General features: G+C 43.7%; 1 protein-coding gene across 1 annotated transcript in view; it reads left to right on the top strand.

Moving 5' to 3' along the window:
* Window positions 1–1,854, top strand: part of Crb1 (crumbs cell polarity complex component 1) — a 118,838-nt gene extending 116,984 nt beyond the window's left edge. The window contains 1 exon segment of the mRNA XM_070041432.1: window positions 1,081–1,854. Within this exon segment, the coding sequence (XP_069897533.1) occupies window positions 1,081–1,296 (216 nt within the window). The 3' untranslated portion in view covers window positions 1,297–1,854.
* Window positions 1,855–14,562: the final 12,708 nt, after the last annotated feature.

Here is a 14,562-nt window from a genome sequence, read left to right as displayed (position 1 = left end):
GGGTTCCCACGGAACCCGAAACGTGGGACACTGCCTTCATTCGAGCTCAGGCGGGGCAGCTGCGGGGTCTGCGCTTTGGTTGTGACCGGCGGATGGACACTGGACGCGGTGTTTTGCCCCGGGCTCGCAGGTCTGTAGGACGCGCCTGCGCCATGCACTTCCCCCGCGCTCCCGCGGCTCCCGCGCGAGGCCGGATGGGGCCTGTAAGGAGCGCTGCGCCCAGGGGTTTAACGCCGCGGCTTACGGCGTGTCCACGTGGCCCCACGAAGCCCACAGGTAACCCAGCCCAGGAAGAGCGCGAGCCATCGTATGTATTAGAAGGAAAACTCGGGTAGGAACGGCTTCAGGGCCATAATTTCCACACACGTGAATCATGCCAGTATTTCATTTAAAAAAAGACCCCACAAATACTGCGGTGCCCACCCACCTGATCTGATTTCATAAGAGAGGAACGCAAGTAAAGCAGTAACGGGGTCGGCTCTTGCGTTTCCTCCCTTTAAGTCCAAGCTTTAAAGGTTCTACCACTACTGACTTGGAAGTTCCAGGTCACAGGGATTTTCCCATGCACCCGACTAACTTAATTGGCTTCCTTTCCCCCAAAAATGTCTGTAGGGCTGGGAAGGTGGCTTAGTGGGTAGAGCACTCGCTTTGAGCTGAAGAGCTGAGGGACAGCGCCCAGGCCCAGAGTTCAAGCCCCATGACTGAGGGGGAAAAAAGTCTATAAAACACATGTATTTAAGTCTAGAACTTTAGACACAGAAAGGAGAGAAAATCACCAACAATGGAAACACACACACACACATCACCTTTTGCCCCTGATCTCTCATGAGTGACCTTCACAGGCATGAAGACAGAATGAACCCAGCAGATGGCTGCCTCAGTCCTTCTGACGACTGGATGTGTGCTCATTTGCACGTCACCTCAGAATGAGCTATGCTGTCTCGATTTCCTTTAGTGCCTTGGTCCTTTTCACAGTACTGAGTGGAACCAATGTGAGATGGCCGAACTCCGCCCCCCCCCCCCCAGGGAAGTTCTGCCTTAGCTCTAGAATGCCTACCTTGATTAACGCTGTCCTTTCAGTTGGCAGATGACTTGATCTCGGACATTTTCGTGGCCACCGGCTCTGTGTCACTAACTCTGTTGTTCCTCCTCCTGCTGGGCCTCATTGCTTCCATTGTGGCCTCCAACAAAAGGGCGACTCGGGGAAGCTACAGCCCCAGCCGCCAGGAGAAGGAGAGCTTCCGCGTAGAAATGTGCAGCCACGCACCACCGCCAGCCGTGGAGAGGCTGATTTAGGAGTGGCAGCCCCATCCACGTCCCTGACGACTGTGCTCACCCCTACAGATGTTCAGCCACAACCCAGGCTACTGTGGACCTGGGGAAGGATCTGTGACCGCCTTACTGGAGTTCCATACGATTCCATTGAACCACTGTCTGATGACATTGGTCAATTAGCAAAGAACAACCACATCACTACCATTCACTCCAGCTTTGTAATTAGCGAGGATGAGCCAGAGGACCAGATCTATTGGAAAAGGCTCTAGTGACTAGAACTTAAACTTACTCTTCGCAACCCAGGGACAACTTACTCAATTTGCCTGTTAGCAGGCAACCTCCATATTTTTTTTTACACCAGAACTATAGGAGATACACGTGTACACACACATATACAAATGTATACACAGATATAAACAAGCAGACAGTTTTCTGCTGTGGTTTCTACTCCATTTATGTGGTAAAACGTTTTCATTGTGTGCTAGGGATGAGATAGATACTTTTCTCTATCAGTCATGGAATTGTAGAAAACCCTGGGGAGGAATCATGGTTTAAAAGCAACCCAACTGTAATAAACAAAATTTGAGGTATAGTGGTTCTCCTGAGTTTGTGTTTGTTCCTGGTGTGTATGTGTGTGTGTGCATGCATCTTTTGACATTACATGAAACCCTTGGAAACATTTGATGAGCTTACTCATGAATTAGACCTTGTAGCTAAGTTCTCTCCATCTTACATGGATGATATTGAGTCACTATTCCATAGAAAAGTTTGCTTACAATTAAAACATTTTCCAGACCAAAATAGAAAAAAATGCAAATTCTCACAATTGAAAGACAAGTTCTTTCACCTGAGTCTTGATGGATTGTTGTGGCTGATTGTCTGGTGGTAAGACCCCAAAGACAGAGACAGCTGCGCCCTCAGGGTAACATGCAAAACCAGCCACAAGGTATGAATAAGAAATACTGAGTGCGGGGCTGGGAAGGTGGCTCAGTGGTAGAGCGCTTGCCTTGCATGCATGAGGCCCTGGGTTTGATTCCTCAGCACCCCATAAGCAGAAAAAACTGGAAGTGGTGCTGTGGCTCAAGTGGTAGAGCACTAGCCTTGAGCTGAAGAGCTGAGGGATAGTTCCCAGTCCCTGAGTTCAGGCCCCACCACTGACCAAAAAAAAAAAAAAAAATACTGAGTGCTCCATTTTTCTACACAATATTGATTACATTTTACCCATTTTGAAATGCATGTAACATGCTTCTGTAGTATAACAAGTAGAAATATACCTATATATATTTGATATAAGATTGAAAAGTATAATTGCATGAATTTTTAAAGCTGGCCTAGAAGATTCCATCCAGCTCAACTGCTGCTATCCTAGCAAATTCCTCTCTTCCCCTGTTATCTGTTTTCCAACCATTCTGGCCAATAACCCAGGTACCCAAAGTGCTGCTCAATGGCGTTCTCTCCACAACCCTTCCTCTAAACAGGCTTTCATTCCTCTGCCTCCCTTTTCAGCCAATTATCTACAGATGAGTTTCCTATATTCACTGTCTCCTCTTTCTCTCCTCCCATCATCTCTTGAGCGCAAACTAATTTGCCTTTTCTTTCCACCATATGATGAAGCACAATGCCTAGGCCTCAGGCCACAGTTTCCTGAGCCTTGCAAAAGGGCTTCAAACAGCTCCATCCACTCAGTGGGACATTACCCCATCTGAACTTCACCCTTTATTCATTTTGTCTCATCTACCTGAGTTCTGCTTTCATTTTTTAAAAATTAAATTGTTTCCTCCCACCTGAAGATAATGCCTTTTGGTCTCAATTTCCTCTGACTAACCTTTAAGTTATAAGAAGAAAAGAATTTTGTTTTCACAACAAAAATCATCTCATGAAATAAATGTAACTCACACAAAAAAATCCCAGTATTTTTTGGATACACCAACAAATAATGCCAAATATTCAAAATCATGAGCAAATTCCATTACACCCAAGATGCTCTGGCTACCAAATTATCGGTTTGAAGTATACCTAATATCTTCATTGCTGGCTTCATCTTCTAGTGAATTTTGCCTTCAGTGTGAGTTCAAGAAGACAGATGTCCCTGGGTCTCTACATATGGAACATGCCATGAGACATATTGTTGCATCCCATTACAGAGATGACTTCTTAATAGAGGTTTATATATGGAAAGGAGAAAACGAGCTCTCAAATGGAAAACACTTTGTGGCTCAGTTTTTAAAACCACCAAGGAAAAAGTAAATACAAATGACAGAGTGCAGATTGGTGGTGTTACTACTGCAAGAGGCGCCAGAAACTGCTATCCATGAAAACCACAGCTACTTTCCTGGGCCTACAAACTAATTCAAAGCAGGAGCAGGGCTGTCGTCAGAACTTCCATCTTGTAGGACCCTCATTAGCACATCATTATTTAAACATCACACGCAAACGGCTCGTTTCTCCCTGTGTCAAGGAAGAGGGAGGGGCCACTCACGCCAAGCTCCAGGATTGGCTGGCGCTGCAGGGAGGATTCCCTCCTGTGAGAAGGGCCCACTTCCGGCTTCCGGTGAGCCCCGGCCGGGGCAGCCTGGGTGAAAGGCACTTCCGGTCTGCCAGTCTGTGTGTGCCCGCAGTGGCAGGAAGGCCCGCCCCTGCAGCGAGGCCCGCGTGGCTTCAGTCGCCGGTGGGTGAGGGGGGACGAGGAGATGCCAGGGGCTGTAGCTCCCGTCAGCCGTCAGCCCCACCCGCTCACTCTCCGGATAAGAGACTCCCGAGGGCCGGACCCTTCCGGGAGTCAGAACTGCAAGGCCCCAGAGAGACGATGGGAACCCGCGTTCTTCACGGAGGCTGAGTGTGTGACCTGCAAGGCCCCAGGGAGACGATCAGGACCCGCGTTCTTCACAAGGACTGAGTGCGTGACCTGCAAGGCCCCAGGGAGATGATCAGGACCCGCGTTCTTCACAAGGACTGAGTGCGTGACCTGCAAGGCCCCAGGGACACGATGGGGACCCGCGTTCCTCACAGAGGGCTGAGTGCGTGACCTGCAAGGCCCCAGGGAGACGATCAGGACCCGCGTTCTTCACAGAGGGCTGAGTGCGTGACCTGCAAGGCCCCAGAGAAACGTTCTTCACCGAGGGCTTAGAGCGTTACTAGGGTTAAATTAACAGAGTGTGCTACACTACACCTGCCTTTGCTAGGGGTGGTGGTGGTGTTTTATTTCGGGAGGCTCCATGGCGAACACAGGAGGAGCTTTCTCACCTGTCCCATCGGTGTTGTGTGGTTGCGTTATCCTGATCGCTGGTGTCAGAGGCTTCCTTGCAAGGAAGCGCCCAGCATACCGCATCTCTCACTCCTGTCTTATTGAGGAGGGTGAACGGCACCGGTGGGGAGAGGCCATGTTTAAGTTATGTTGACACTTCTACCTCTTACCCGATCTACCAAACCACCAAGGGGTAACTGCGCTCTTCCCATCCTGCTCCACACCCAAGCAGGCTTCATGCAGAGGGATTTTTCCTGTCTGTCCTGGGCCTCCATCTGCCTCTTTACGGCAGCTCATGGGCAGAAGAGTTTGCCTCGTCTGCAAGACTGAAAGCAAGTGTGTGCTCCACGCATTGCATGGACATGAGTCCAAAGGCTTGGGCTCTCCCAGGCCCAGAACAACTAATGATAATTTTTAAATGTTTTCTAGCCAGGCGCTGGTGGCTCACACCTGCAATCCTAGCTACTCAGGAGGCTGAGATCTGAGGATCACAGTTCAAAGCCAGCCCAGACAGGAAAATCTGTGAAACACTAATCTCTAATAAACCACCAGAAAACCGGAGATGGCACTGTGGCTCAAGTGATACAGCACAAGCCTTGAGAAAACAGCTCAGGGACAGCTTCCCATCACTGAGTTCAAGCCCCAGGAGACTGGCACACACACAAAAGCTTTATAGAGGTGATAGTAATCGTGGTGGTGGTGATGATGAAGATTGTTGTTTTTGGGTGGTTCTGTATGTACCAGTGAACCCTGCTTTTTTGCTCACAGCTGGTGCTCTACTACTTGAGTCATGCCTCCAGTCTTGTATTTTGCTGGTTAATTGGAGATACAGTCTCAGATTTTTCTGCCCAGGCTAGCTTCAAATCTTAATCTTAGCTGAGAAGCTAGCATTATATGTGTAAATCACAGGTACTTGACTAATTATTATTATTTCTTTCCTACCACAATAACAATAGTAATTACTAATAATTCTAAGATGAAATTATAATTAAATGATATAATCAATTTCATTGATTAAGTTATATTATTCTTTTATTACTATCTCCTTCCTTTTAGGAAGGGATTTTGTAAAGGAATTACAATCTTCTGTCATCATCAGTAGGAAAGGTTGGCCTTCTAATGATTAGCCAGACAACTTCACCTGGTTTTACACTCCACTGGGCACAATTCAAACCCTGTGGGGTGTCTCCATTCGGGAGTGAATCTGGCTTTTCAATTTTCAACCTGCTTCCAGAAAAAGTGGCAATGTTACTGCTGTGTTTTGTGTGGAAGAGTGAGGGCAGAAGTCGGTGATTTGTGGCGGCCTGGTCGCAGGCCTGGCTTTGTGCGGTTCCCAGGCTCCTGGCTCCTCCCCTCTGAGTGAGGGAGCGCTGAGTGGCAGCATGGATGTGTGTTTAAAAGCCTCCAGGCCTTCCTTGGTTCCCATTCAGTCCTCCCAGGGAGAGATTCAGAGGCATTGCCAGCCAATTCGGTCAACATCATGCTCAACAGCCATTTTGTTCATTTGTTTTCTGAGACCAGGACTTGGACACATTATCTGACATTTATTTCATTTGTTGGCTGGCGCCCTACCACCTGAACCACGCCTCCGACCCTCTCCACAGCCATTTTTTAGATGATTGCAAGAGGCTTTTCTTATTGGAGTCCGGTGGTCCACAGTTAACATCTAGCTTTTTTTTTTAAAACACTCACAATAAGAAAGAAAGTGCTCTGCATTTGAATCATTAGATGTTTTTGTTTTCAAAAATATAAACAATGAAATACTAACCATCAAATACAAGTTTAACTTGAAAATACTGTTTTACAGAAAAATTCAGTGAAGCCTAAGTTAATAACTTTAAAGGTGAAAATGTTAGTGAAGGTTTTCTTGGGTCAATGGTTTAGCTATGACCACATGAACGAAGGCTCACATTTTCCTAAATTCTGGTATTCACTTCTCCCACAGAGCTGCTTGATGGGTGATTCACATATAATGTGGATTTCAGCTCATTAGCTCCACTGCCACATACTAAACTCGACTGTATCTGCAGCCACGGGACTACAGACTTACGGGACTTAGGGTCTCAAGGGGAAAAGGGAAAAGGACACCCAGCCAACAACTACAGGCCACCTGCCCGAGGCGCATGGGTGGACATAGCTCCAGTTCTGCGGCTGACTGAGCTCCGCTGGTAGACTCAATCACTGCTTAATCTGCTTCATCTCTACAGGGTAACCTCCTTGGAGATAGTTTTCCCTGAAGGTTGATGTTCTGGAAGCTTGGTCCCCAGAGTAACAGCACTTTTGCCATCTTAAGAGCTGGAGTCTAGTGGGACTAAGCCACCTCAGAAGGGATTCGTTTAATTATTCCTCAATGGGTTCCTTCTCGGAAGATCAAAGTGTCCCCAAAAGAGAAGTCTGGTTCCTGGATTCTGGTTTCATCATGTAATCTCTTCTGCTTGTGACTCTGCTGTGGAATGTCACCTGCCAGGGAATGTCCCCTTCACGGAACATCACCTACCGCGCTCCCCAGAGCCAAGCACAGGCTGGTGCCACGCTGTTAAACCCCTAAACTCAGCCAAACAACCCTTCTTTCTGTATGTATTGCCAAGCTTTGGGGATCTCATGATAGCACAAGGAAATGGACAAATTCCAAAAACTGGTATCAAGGAGCAAGGATGTTGTTAGATCTATGTATGAAAGCGTGGAAGCCGCTGTGGAGTTGTGTAAAGGCACACGAGCCACAAGGCTAGGCCGCCCCATGCCATGACTCCCACATCTCCCTGGGGGTCCAGCAAAGATTCCACCTGCCTCCAGTGGGGCCAGCACAGTCAGCAGCTTTGCGTCACTGGATTCTGCAGGTCAGGCCAACCGGTGGCTCAAGGAGTGTGAGGGGAGCAGAAATGAAGATGGAATATGGGGATTTGGTGCTGCCTGGGGGAGCCTTCCTAAACCCTACCTCCCCCAAGTTCTTATTTTTGCTCACAGACAACTTCAGAGACCCCCCATACCTTCACCATGTTAAGTTCCTGTATACCCAACACGAGGTAGTTCAAAATCTAACGTTCTCTACCATTCAAACATACCTGCCCCATACTAATAAGACTTTAGCTCCGGTCGTGAGGCCTGAACTCTGGGCCTGGGCGCTGTCCCTCAGCTCTTCAGCTCAAAGCTAGTGCTCTACCACTTGAGCCACAGTGCCACTTCCGGCTTTTTTTTTCTTTTTTTTTTTTTTTTGCTTATGTGGTGCTGAGGAATCGAACCCAGGGCCTCAGGCATGCAAGGCAAGCGCTCTACCACTGAGCCACCTTCCCAGCCCCACTAATAAGATTTTAAAAGGAATCCCTACAACAATCCATCCTATTCATTCTGAGTATCAGTATTATTTATTTCACTTGCTTGCATGTATTTTGGCAATCACAAGGACATCAGAATGAAAAGAAAATCACACTACATCTTGCATTTGCTGCCTAGTAGGATACAATTAATTGAAATCAACTCTATGCCCGGAAGTCTTTCTTACCTTAGAGGAGAAATAGTATGGGGGCAGGTGGGGGAACCAGAAAAGCGGAACTCAGACATTTCTGAATGAAGTCAATTATCTTGAACAGTGCTTTTCACTGTCCAGGGAAAAAGAAATATTCTTGGGTCCAGAGAGATAGTGATGGTTTGGAAAAAAGCAAGAAGGAAGAAGCCAATTATATAAATACTGGTCTGTTGACATTTAAAATGTGACAAGATGAGAAAGGTTGGAATTTTTTTTAAAAAAGTCTGCAAGGAAGAGCGCCCAAGACAATCACAAAATGAGAGGCAATTAATGAGGTTAAAATTCCAGTCCTGCTGTCTCATTCATACTAGGCTAATATCAGTACCTGTCCTTACCATGAGCCCAGGGTCAAAAATTTATTGAGAACTCTAATCACTTAAATATAAAAGTTTGAAAGTTCTAAATTCTTCCCTACTATGCTTCCATTTTCAAATCATCGGATAGATGTGTAGAGAGACCACTGGGACAAAGCAAATGTCAGTTACTTACAAATATTCTTCCTTTTAGACATCTAAGTATATGCAGTGTTTAATGTTAACACTGTATTTCATTAATGGACATTATGTAAAGAAAGAGAATGTGCTTGGAGAAAATGTTGCACATTTAAATTACTCATCCAGTAAATCAGGAGAGGCCAGACAAATATTGACCCTTTAGATTTGACCTTTTAAAAGAACTTACAGTAACTTCCCATAATTCCATGCAAGATTCACTTCAATGGGGTCTTGAGCTTCAGGAAGAAATCCCTAGCTACTTGTTTGTGCTTTGTTTCCTTCACATTTTCAGCATCATTCCAGAGTAGTTTAAGACTTTCTATTAAACTATTAATAAACTCAGTAGCATTTATTTTGTTTATTTTACATTCTTATGTGCAGAGTTAACAGAGATATATGAGGTCCGTCCAAAGTTCTACCATCTTGAATGAGTGATAGTCCACTCAATTTCATTCAACACCAGGTTATCAAGTATTAACTATGAACTTGAAATTACCTTAAGAACTGTAGATTCCAAGATGAACAACCAAGACTTGTGTTTTCAAGAGCAAAGATACACTGACTATTTAGGTCAAAGAAATCAAATGAATGTACCTGTCAGGTGCTAGTGGCTCATGCCTGTGATACTAGCTACCAGGATACTGAGAGCTAAAGATTGGTTTGAATTCAGCCAAGGAGCAAAAGGCTTTTATCTCCAATTGACCAGCAAAAAGTTGGAAGTAGAGCTTGTGGCTCAAGTGGTAGAGGGCCAGACTTGAGTGAAAAAAGCTGAGAGTGAGGCTGAGTTCAAGCTCTAGTACAGGTACTGTGCACACCTGTGCACATGCGCGAGCGCGCGTGCGTGCACGCACACACACACACTAATAAACATTAAAACTAGTCATCAACCCTTCCTCTCTCTCCCCCACCCCAGTTCCTAACAGAGCATCTAGGAGCAATAGGCACGATTCGTTGGAGCTTCTTTTGAGATAGGGGTGTAGGAAAGAAAGTATAGTCGCAAAGCAATAGTGTTCCTATGACAACAGGGATAATACCAAGAGGCTTTGGGATCTTTACTATGAAGGGAGATAAAGTGGAATGATAATCATCTGAAGTTGCAGACTTGTTTAAGAAAACTGCTTGTGTATCAACACCATCTTCTTGGATTCCCTCGAGTCTAAATGATAATTCAGTCCTTCTAGACATTTAATAGTTGAGTAGTCAATCTTAGGTTGCTTTATTTTTTTCTCTCTGGTTCTAAGGAGCAGAATTTCTTCCTATACTTTTATTCTCCTACGTCGTCTCCCTGGGGATTCATTTCTGGCCTCTCTGCAGCTCGTCCAAGCCTCATTTTGCTTTCCCTCTGCTGAGGTCCACACTTGTCAGGGATTTGGGTTTTTGGGCTTTGCTTTTTACTGTGTTTTAAGATAATTTCTTAGTTTTGGAGTTTGGTGCTGTGTGTATATGGAATTTAGAGATGCAACCGTATGTTGCAAAACCACCTAAAATAAACCCTGACATCTTACAATGGCCTTTTTTATACATACATTCGTTTGCTTGCTTAGGGGGGTTGTTTTCCCATTTAGATCTCCAGTCAGATAAAAAGAGGCCTTTGCCTCATCTCCAGGCCAGAGTGGAGCTTTTCTGGGCATTTCTTCAGAGTCCTGATGGCGCCTCAAAGCCCCCTCTCTTCCAAACATGCCACCTGCTAAATGCATGACTGCATCAGCTCACGGCCTGCAACCGCACGCGCACACTTGCTTCCACCCTGTTCATTTGGTTTTAAGCCTCAATTATATTTTAGGGGGAGTTTAAACAGATATTTTTAATATTTTAATATGTTTTATCTAACACTATTACCTGAGCTACCAAAAAGGGCAAACCCTTGGCCTTCAGTCAGTAGCTTCGTCCACACTTCAAAAAGTTTAAGACATGAAATAAAAAGAAAGGCATGATTTATGGGTCAGTTCATAAGTAATGTTTTTTAGGGAGTGGAAGACTGAAAAAAAACCAGCAGAAATGTTGACATTTGTATTAGCCTTCATAGAAAATTGCCTAGAAACAGAATGTTTATTAGTTAAATATGGAATTGATAAACTATAGAGAGTACCTCTTTATGAAGTAATTTAGACACAGAGCTACCTTTGACCTAGGAGAGGTAGATACCTGCTCTCCCACAAGCCTAACTGCCCTGCCCCCCAATATCAACAGAAAAATGCTACTATAAATCTTTCAACATAATATGAGAAAGCAAACTGAAAATAGAAGAGAGATGTAAATATCCAAATTGAACTTTTAGAGTAGAGTATAATATCAGAAACTAAACTAGAAATGTACTGGGCAAGATAAATTAAAGGTCCCGAACAAGTCTTAAAAGACAACCAATGGGGCTGGGAAGGTGGCTCAGTGGTAGAGCGCTTGCCTTGCATGCCTGAGGCCCTGGGTTCAATTCCTCAGCACCACATAAGCAAAAAGAAAAAAGCCGAAGTGGTGCTGTGGCTCAAGTGGTAGAACACTAGCCTTGAGCTGAAGAGCTGAGGGACAGCGCCCAGGCCCAGAGTTCAGGCCCCACGACCGGACCCAAAACAAAACAAAACAAAACAAAACAAAAAAGACAACCAATGATAGAAGACACTATCTGCAAGTTATGAACTAGAACAGAATCTACGCAGGTCACAAGATTATGGGGTGACGAAGTGCTGGAACTAAAAATCCAACCTGTAACAACAAACAATGCACAAAAAATATTCAAGAATGCAAGCAAAAGAAAATAATTATTAAAAACTTTATTACCAAAAGTTATTTACACACGCAGGATTTCATTATGGTATTGCACGTACTTATGCAACGCATCCTCATCATCACGCTCCTCCGTTCTACCCCTTCCGCTTAGATCCAACAGCTTTTGAATTGCTGTAATTTTTCAGAGACAACTAAGTTACGTGGGCCGTGTTCACTCTCACTCACCCTCCTCCTTCTGCTGCCCCTCAGATCTGAGCCGGTTTTACTTTCCTGTCACTCATTTTTTTTCAGTGTGCCTGAGTTACACCAAGAGATTTCACTATGGTATTTATGTTTTGCTCAGAATAAAAAAATAAACATTGTTTTCTCTTCCTCAGCGTTCCCAATCCTTTATTGCTCAACAGTGGTCATTGAGTTTCTTCACGCCATTTTTATACTTATTTGACCTGTATTCGAAATTATTCTTCCTCCATCTTTCTTTTTTCCCTTCTCCTCCCTTTTATTTTCTTACATAATCCTGTAAAAGAAAAGGGATTTTTTAAGAACAACGGAAGCAAGCCAAGATAATGTATTGTCAGCAAACCTGCAGTCTAAGGAATAGTCAAGGACTTTGACAGAAGAGAAAATGATACACATGCAAACATGCATTTTTCAGAAAAGGATAAAGAGGTGATATGTGTTAAAATAGAAAAGTCGCTCTTCTCCATTATCAGTTTCTTTAAAGGTAAGTACTTCAAACAAAAATTACTACATGTCTTCAAGCTTGCAAAAATTCAGATTTATCATGGAAATCACTCATTTAATTGAAAAGCAGATGTAAAATAGGAAAAAAAAACAATATGTAGGACAAATAGAAAGCAGATATAAATAGGCTAACCATAAACCCATTTGTATCAAGAGCTACATTACATGAAAGACAGTCTAAATGGGTAAAGATCATCAAGTCCAACCAAAAAGGAAGCTAATTCAAAATGGTTGTCTTTAAATAGGTCTCTTCAATATGGGAAATACTAAGTTAATTCAATAAGTGGTGATAGGAATACAGAAAATTAAAATTGAAAAAAAAGTGTAGCCCTCACCTCATACACCATGCAAAATGAACTTAAGAGGAACCACAGGTTTACATATAAGTACTAAACCTATTAAACCTCTAGAAGAAAACTCTTGTGACCTTGTCATTAGGCAATAGTTTCTTAGGACATAAAAAGTAAAAACCATGAAAGAAAAAACTAAAGAATTTTGGAAGTTCTTCAAAATTAAAACTTGTTGCTTTGAAAGGTATCAGTAAGGAGCTAAAAAGGCAAGCCACAGATCTGGAGACTTCCAGACACCTAGCAGGGACATCTACTTTGAAATATTTTCAAAAACCAAACTCCTACAAGTCAGTAACGAGAGTCAACTTACTATAGGCAAAAAAATTAGAACATACTGTCCTCCAAAGATAATAATGAAGACAGTAATAAATTAGTGTATAAAAATCATTCTCAAAATCTTCAGTCATAATAAACAATACAAATTTAAACTAAGACGAGATACCACTACACACCTACTGGAATAGGAAAGTGAAATGACTGAAGCAAGTACAGTAGTGTACGCTGGTAATCCCACCTCCAGGAAGGCTGAGGGAGTAGACTTACAAATTTGAGGCCAGCTAGGCTATATTGCGAGACTCTGTTCCCTTAAAAAAGGGGGTGGGGAGAATAGCATGGTGCTAAGTGGGAAGAACCCATTTATGTGAAATTCTTGAAAAGTCAAAACGACCATGAAAACAAATCCACCACAGTGGATGTTAGCAAGCCAGTAGTAAGCTGTTCGGCCCCCTGATAACGTGTCTTGGAATATCAGTTCTGAGACCTTAAAGTTGTCCATCCTCCAGAATGGTATTCCCACAAATAGCAAATGCTGGTCGTGCTGGCAGGGAGCTCGGCTCCACACACTATTGATGGGAATGGGAATTAGTGAACCCCTGTGGCGATCACTGTAGAAACAGAATGTCCCCATGATCCCGCCTTGGCACTCATGCACAAAGACCACCTCACAGGATACAGAGCTGCGCCGGCGCTCACCACAGCACTACTCACAACAGCCAGGATGGGACACGTCCTGTCTACGCAGAGGAATGGGACACGCGCATGTGCACACACACACACGCACGCACGCACGCACGCGCACACACACACACACACACACACACACACACACACACACACACACACACAATGGAAAAAAAATCATAGAGTAAAGCAAGTCATGCCCAGACAGACAATGAGTACATGTTTTCTCTCCTATATGGTTGACCAAAACCATCTCTCCAGGAAGCATATACAGTGCATCTGCATGCATATATACACACACATACATGACCCAAGGGTCATGTGCTGCAGTGAAGCTCCATGGAGTAAGCCCCTTGAACAATTCATGTGCAGGCTTAGCAAAACAATTCTCAGAAAACAGAAACATGCTTTCAATGGAGAGGGGGAGGGTAGATCAGTAAAGGGAATGATAGATAAATTCCATCTTATTATCAATGTACATAGGGGAAAAAGGGAGCAGGAATCTTGACATTACTGGGCAGTCGGGGGTGGGGGGAGAATGAGAGAAGGGGAGATACTGAATAAGATGTGCTCGTCACAGAAGTGAACATGTTAAATCATAACCCCCTTGAGCCATAATTTGTAGATAGTTTAAAAATAGCACCCCCTATTATATATGAGTTGATCATAAAGAACGATCTCATAGGACATACATCTGTGATTACTTGTTTTAGCCACAAAAATTACTGATGACAAATAGTAACTTTTTTTTTTCTTTTGGTGCTACTGGGTTTGTCCTCGGCACTTCACACTAACTGGGTAAGAGCCAATGCTCAGGCTGTTAAATGAGGAGGTTTAAAAAAGAAAACAAAACTGATTTCAATCTCTATCAATTGCCATTTGTTTAAAACTCAGATGGTTTTGGCAAGTTTGTCAGTAAAAGTATGTCCCTCACTGAGGATACCGAATCATAAAGCAGAGCTTTTTCTCTCTAACATCTGTTTCACAGGTTGGGAATTTTGCCTAATGGATTGTGTCCAACTTGGACACTTAGCAAATCTCAGAAAGCTTAGCTCTTATTTTAACATATATTTTAAGTATTAGATTAGGGTAGAAATGTAGAAATATGAAACAAATACTATTACTCTATTTTAATTTTTCCAAGGAGTCCCTAAATCAGTGACAAAAACTGCAAATTAATGTTTAAATGGTGTTAAACCAGAGCACTGTAAACATGAAAATAGTCCTATTTAAAGTAACAAAACTGAAGAC

This window comes from Dipodomys merriami, unplaced genomic scaffold (assembly GCF_024711535.1).
Source record: "Dipodomys merriami isolate MVZ:Mamm:240054 unplaced genomic scaffold, mDipMer1.0.p SCAF_31, whole genome shotgun sequence".
Taxonomy (NCBI): domain Eukaryota; kingdom Metazoa; phylum Chordata; class Mammalia; order Rodentia; family Heteromyidae; genus Dipodomys; species Dipodomys merriami.
This window is presented reverse-complemented; position numbering and strand designations above follow the sequence as displayed.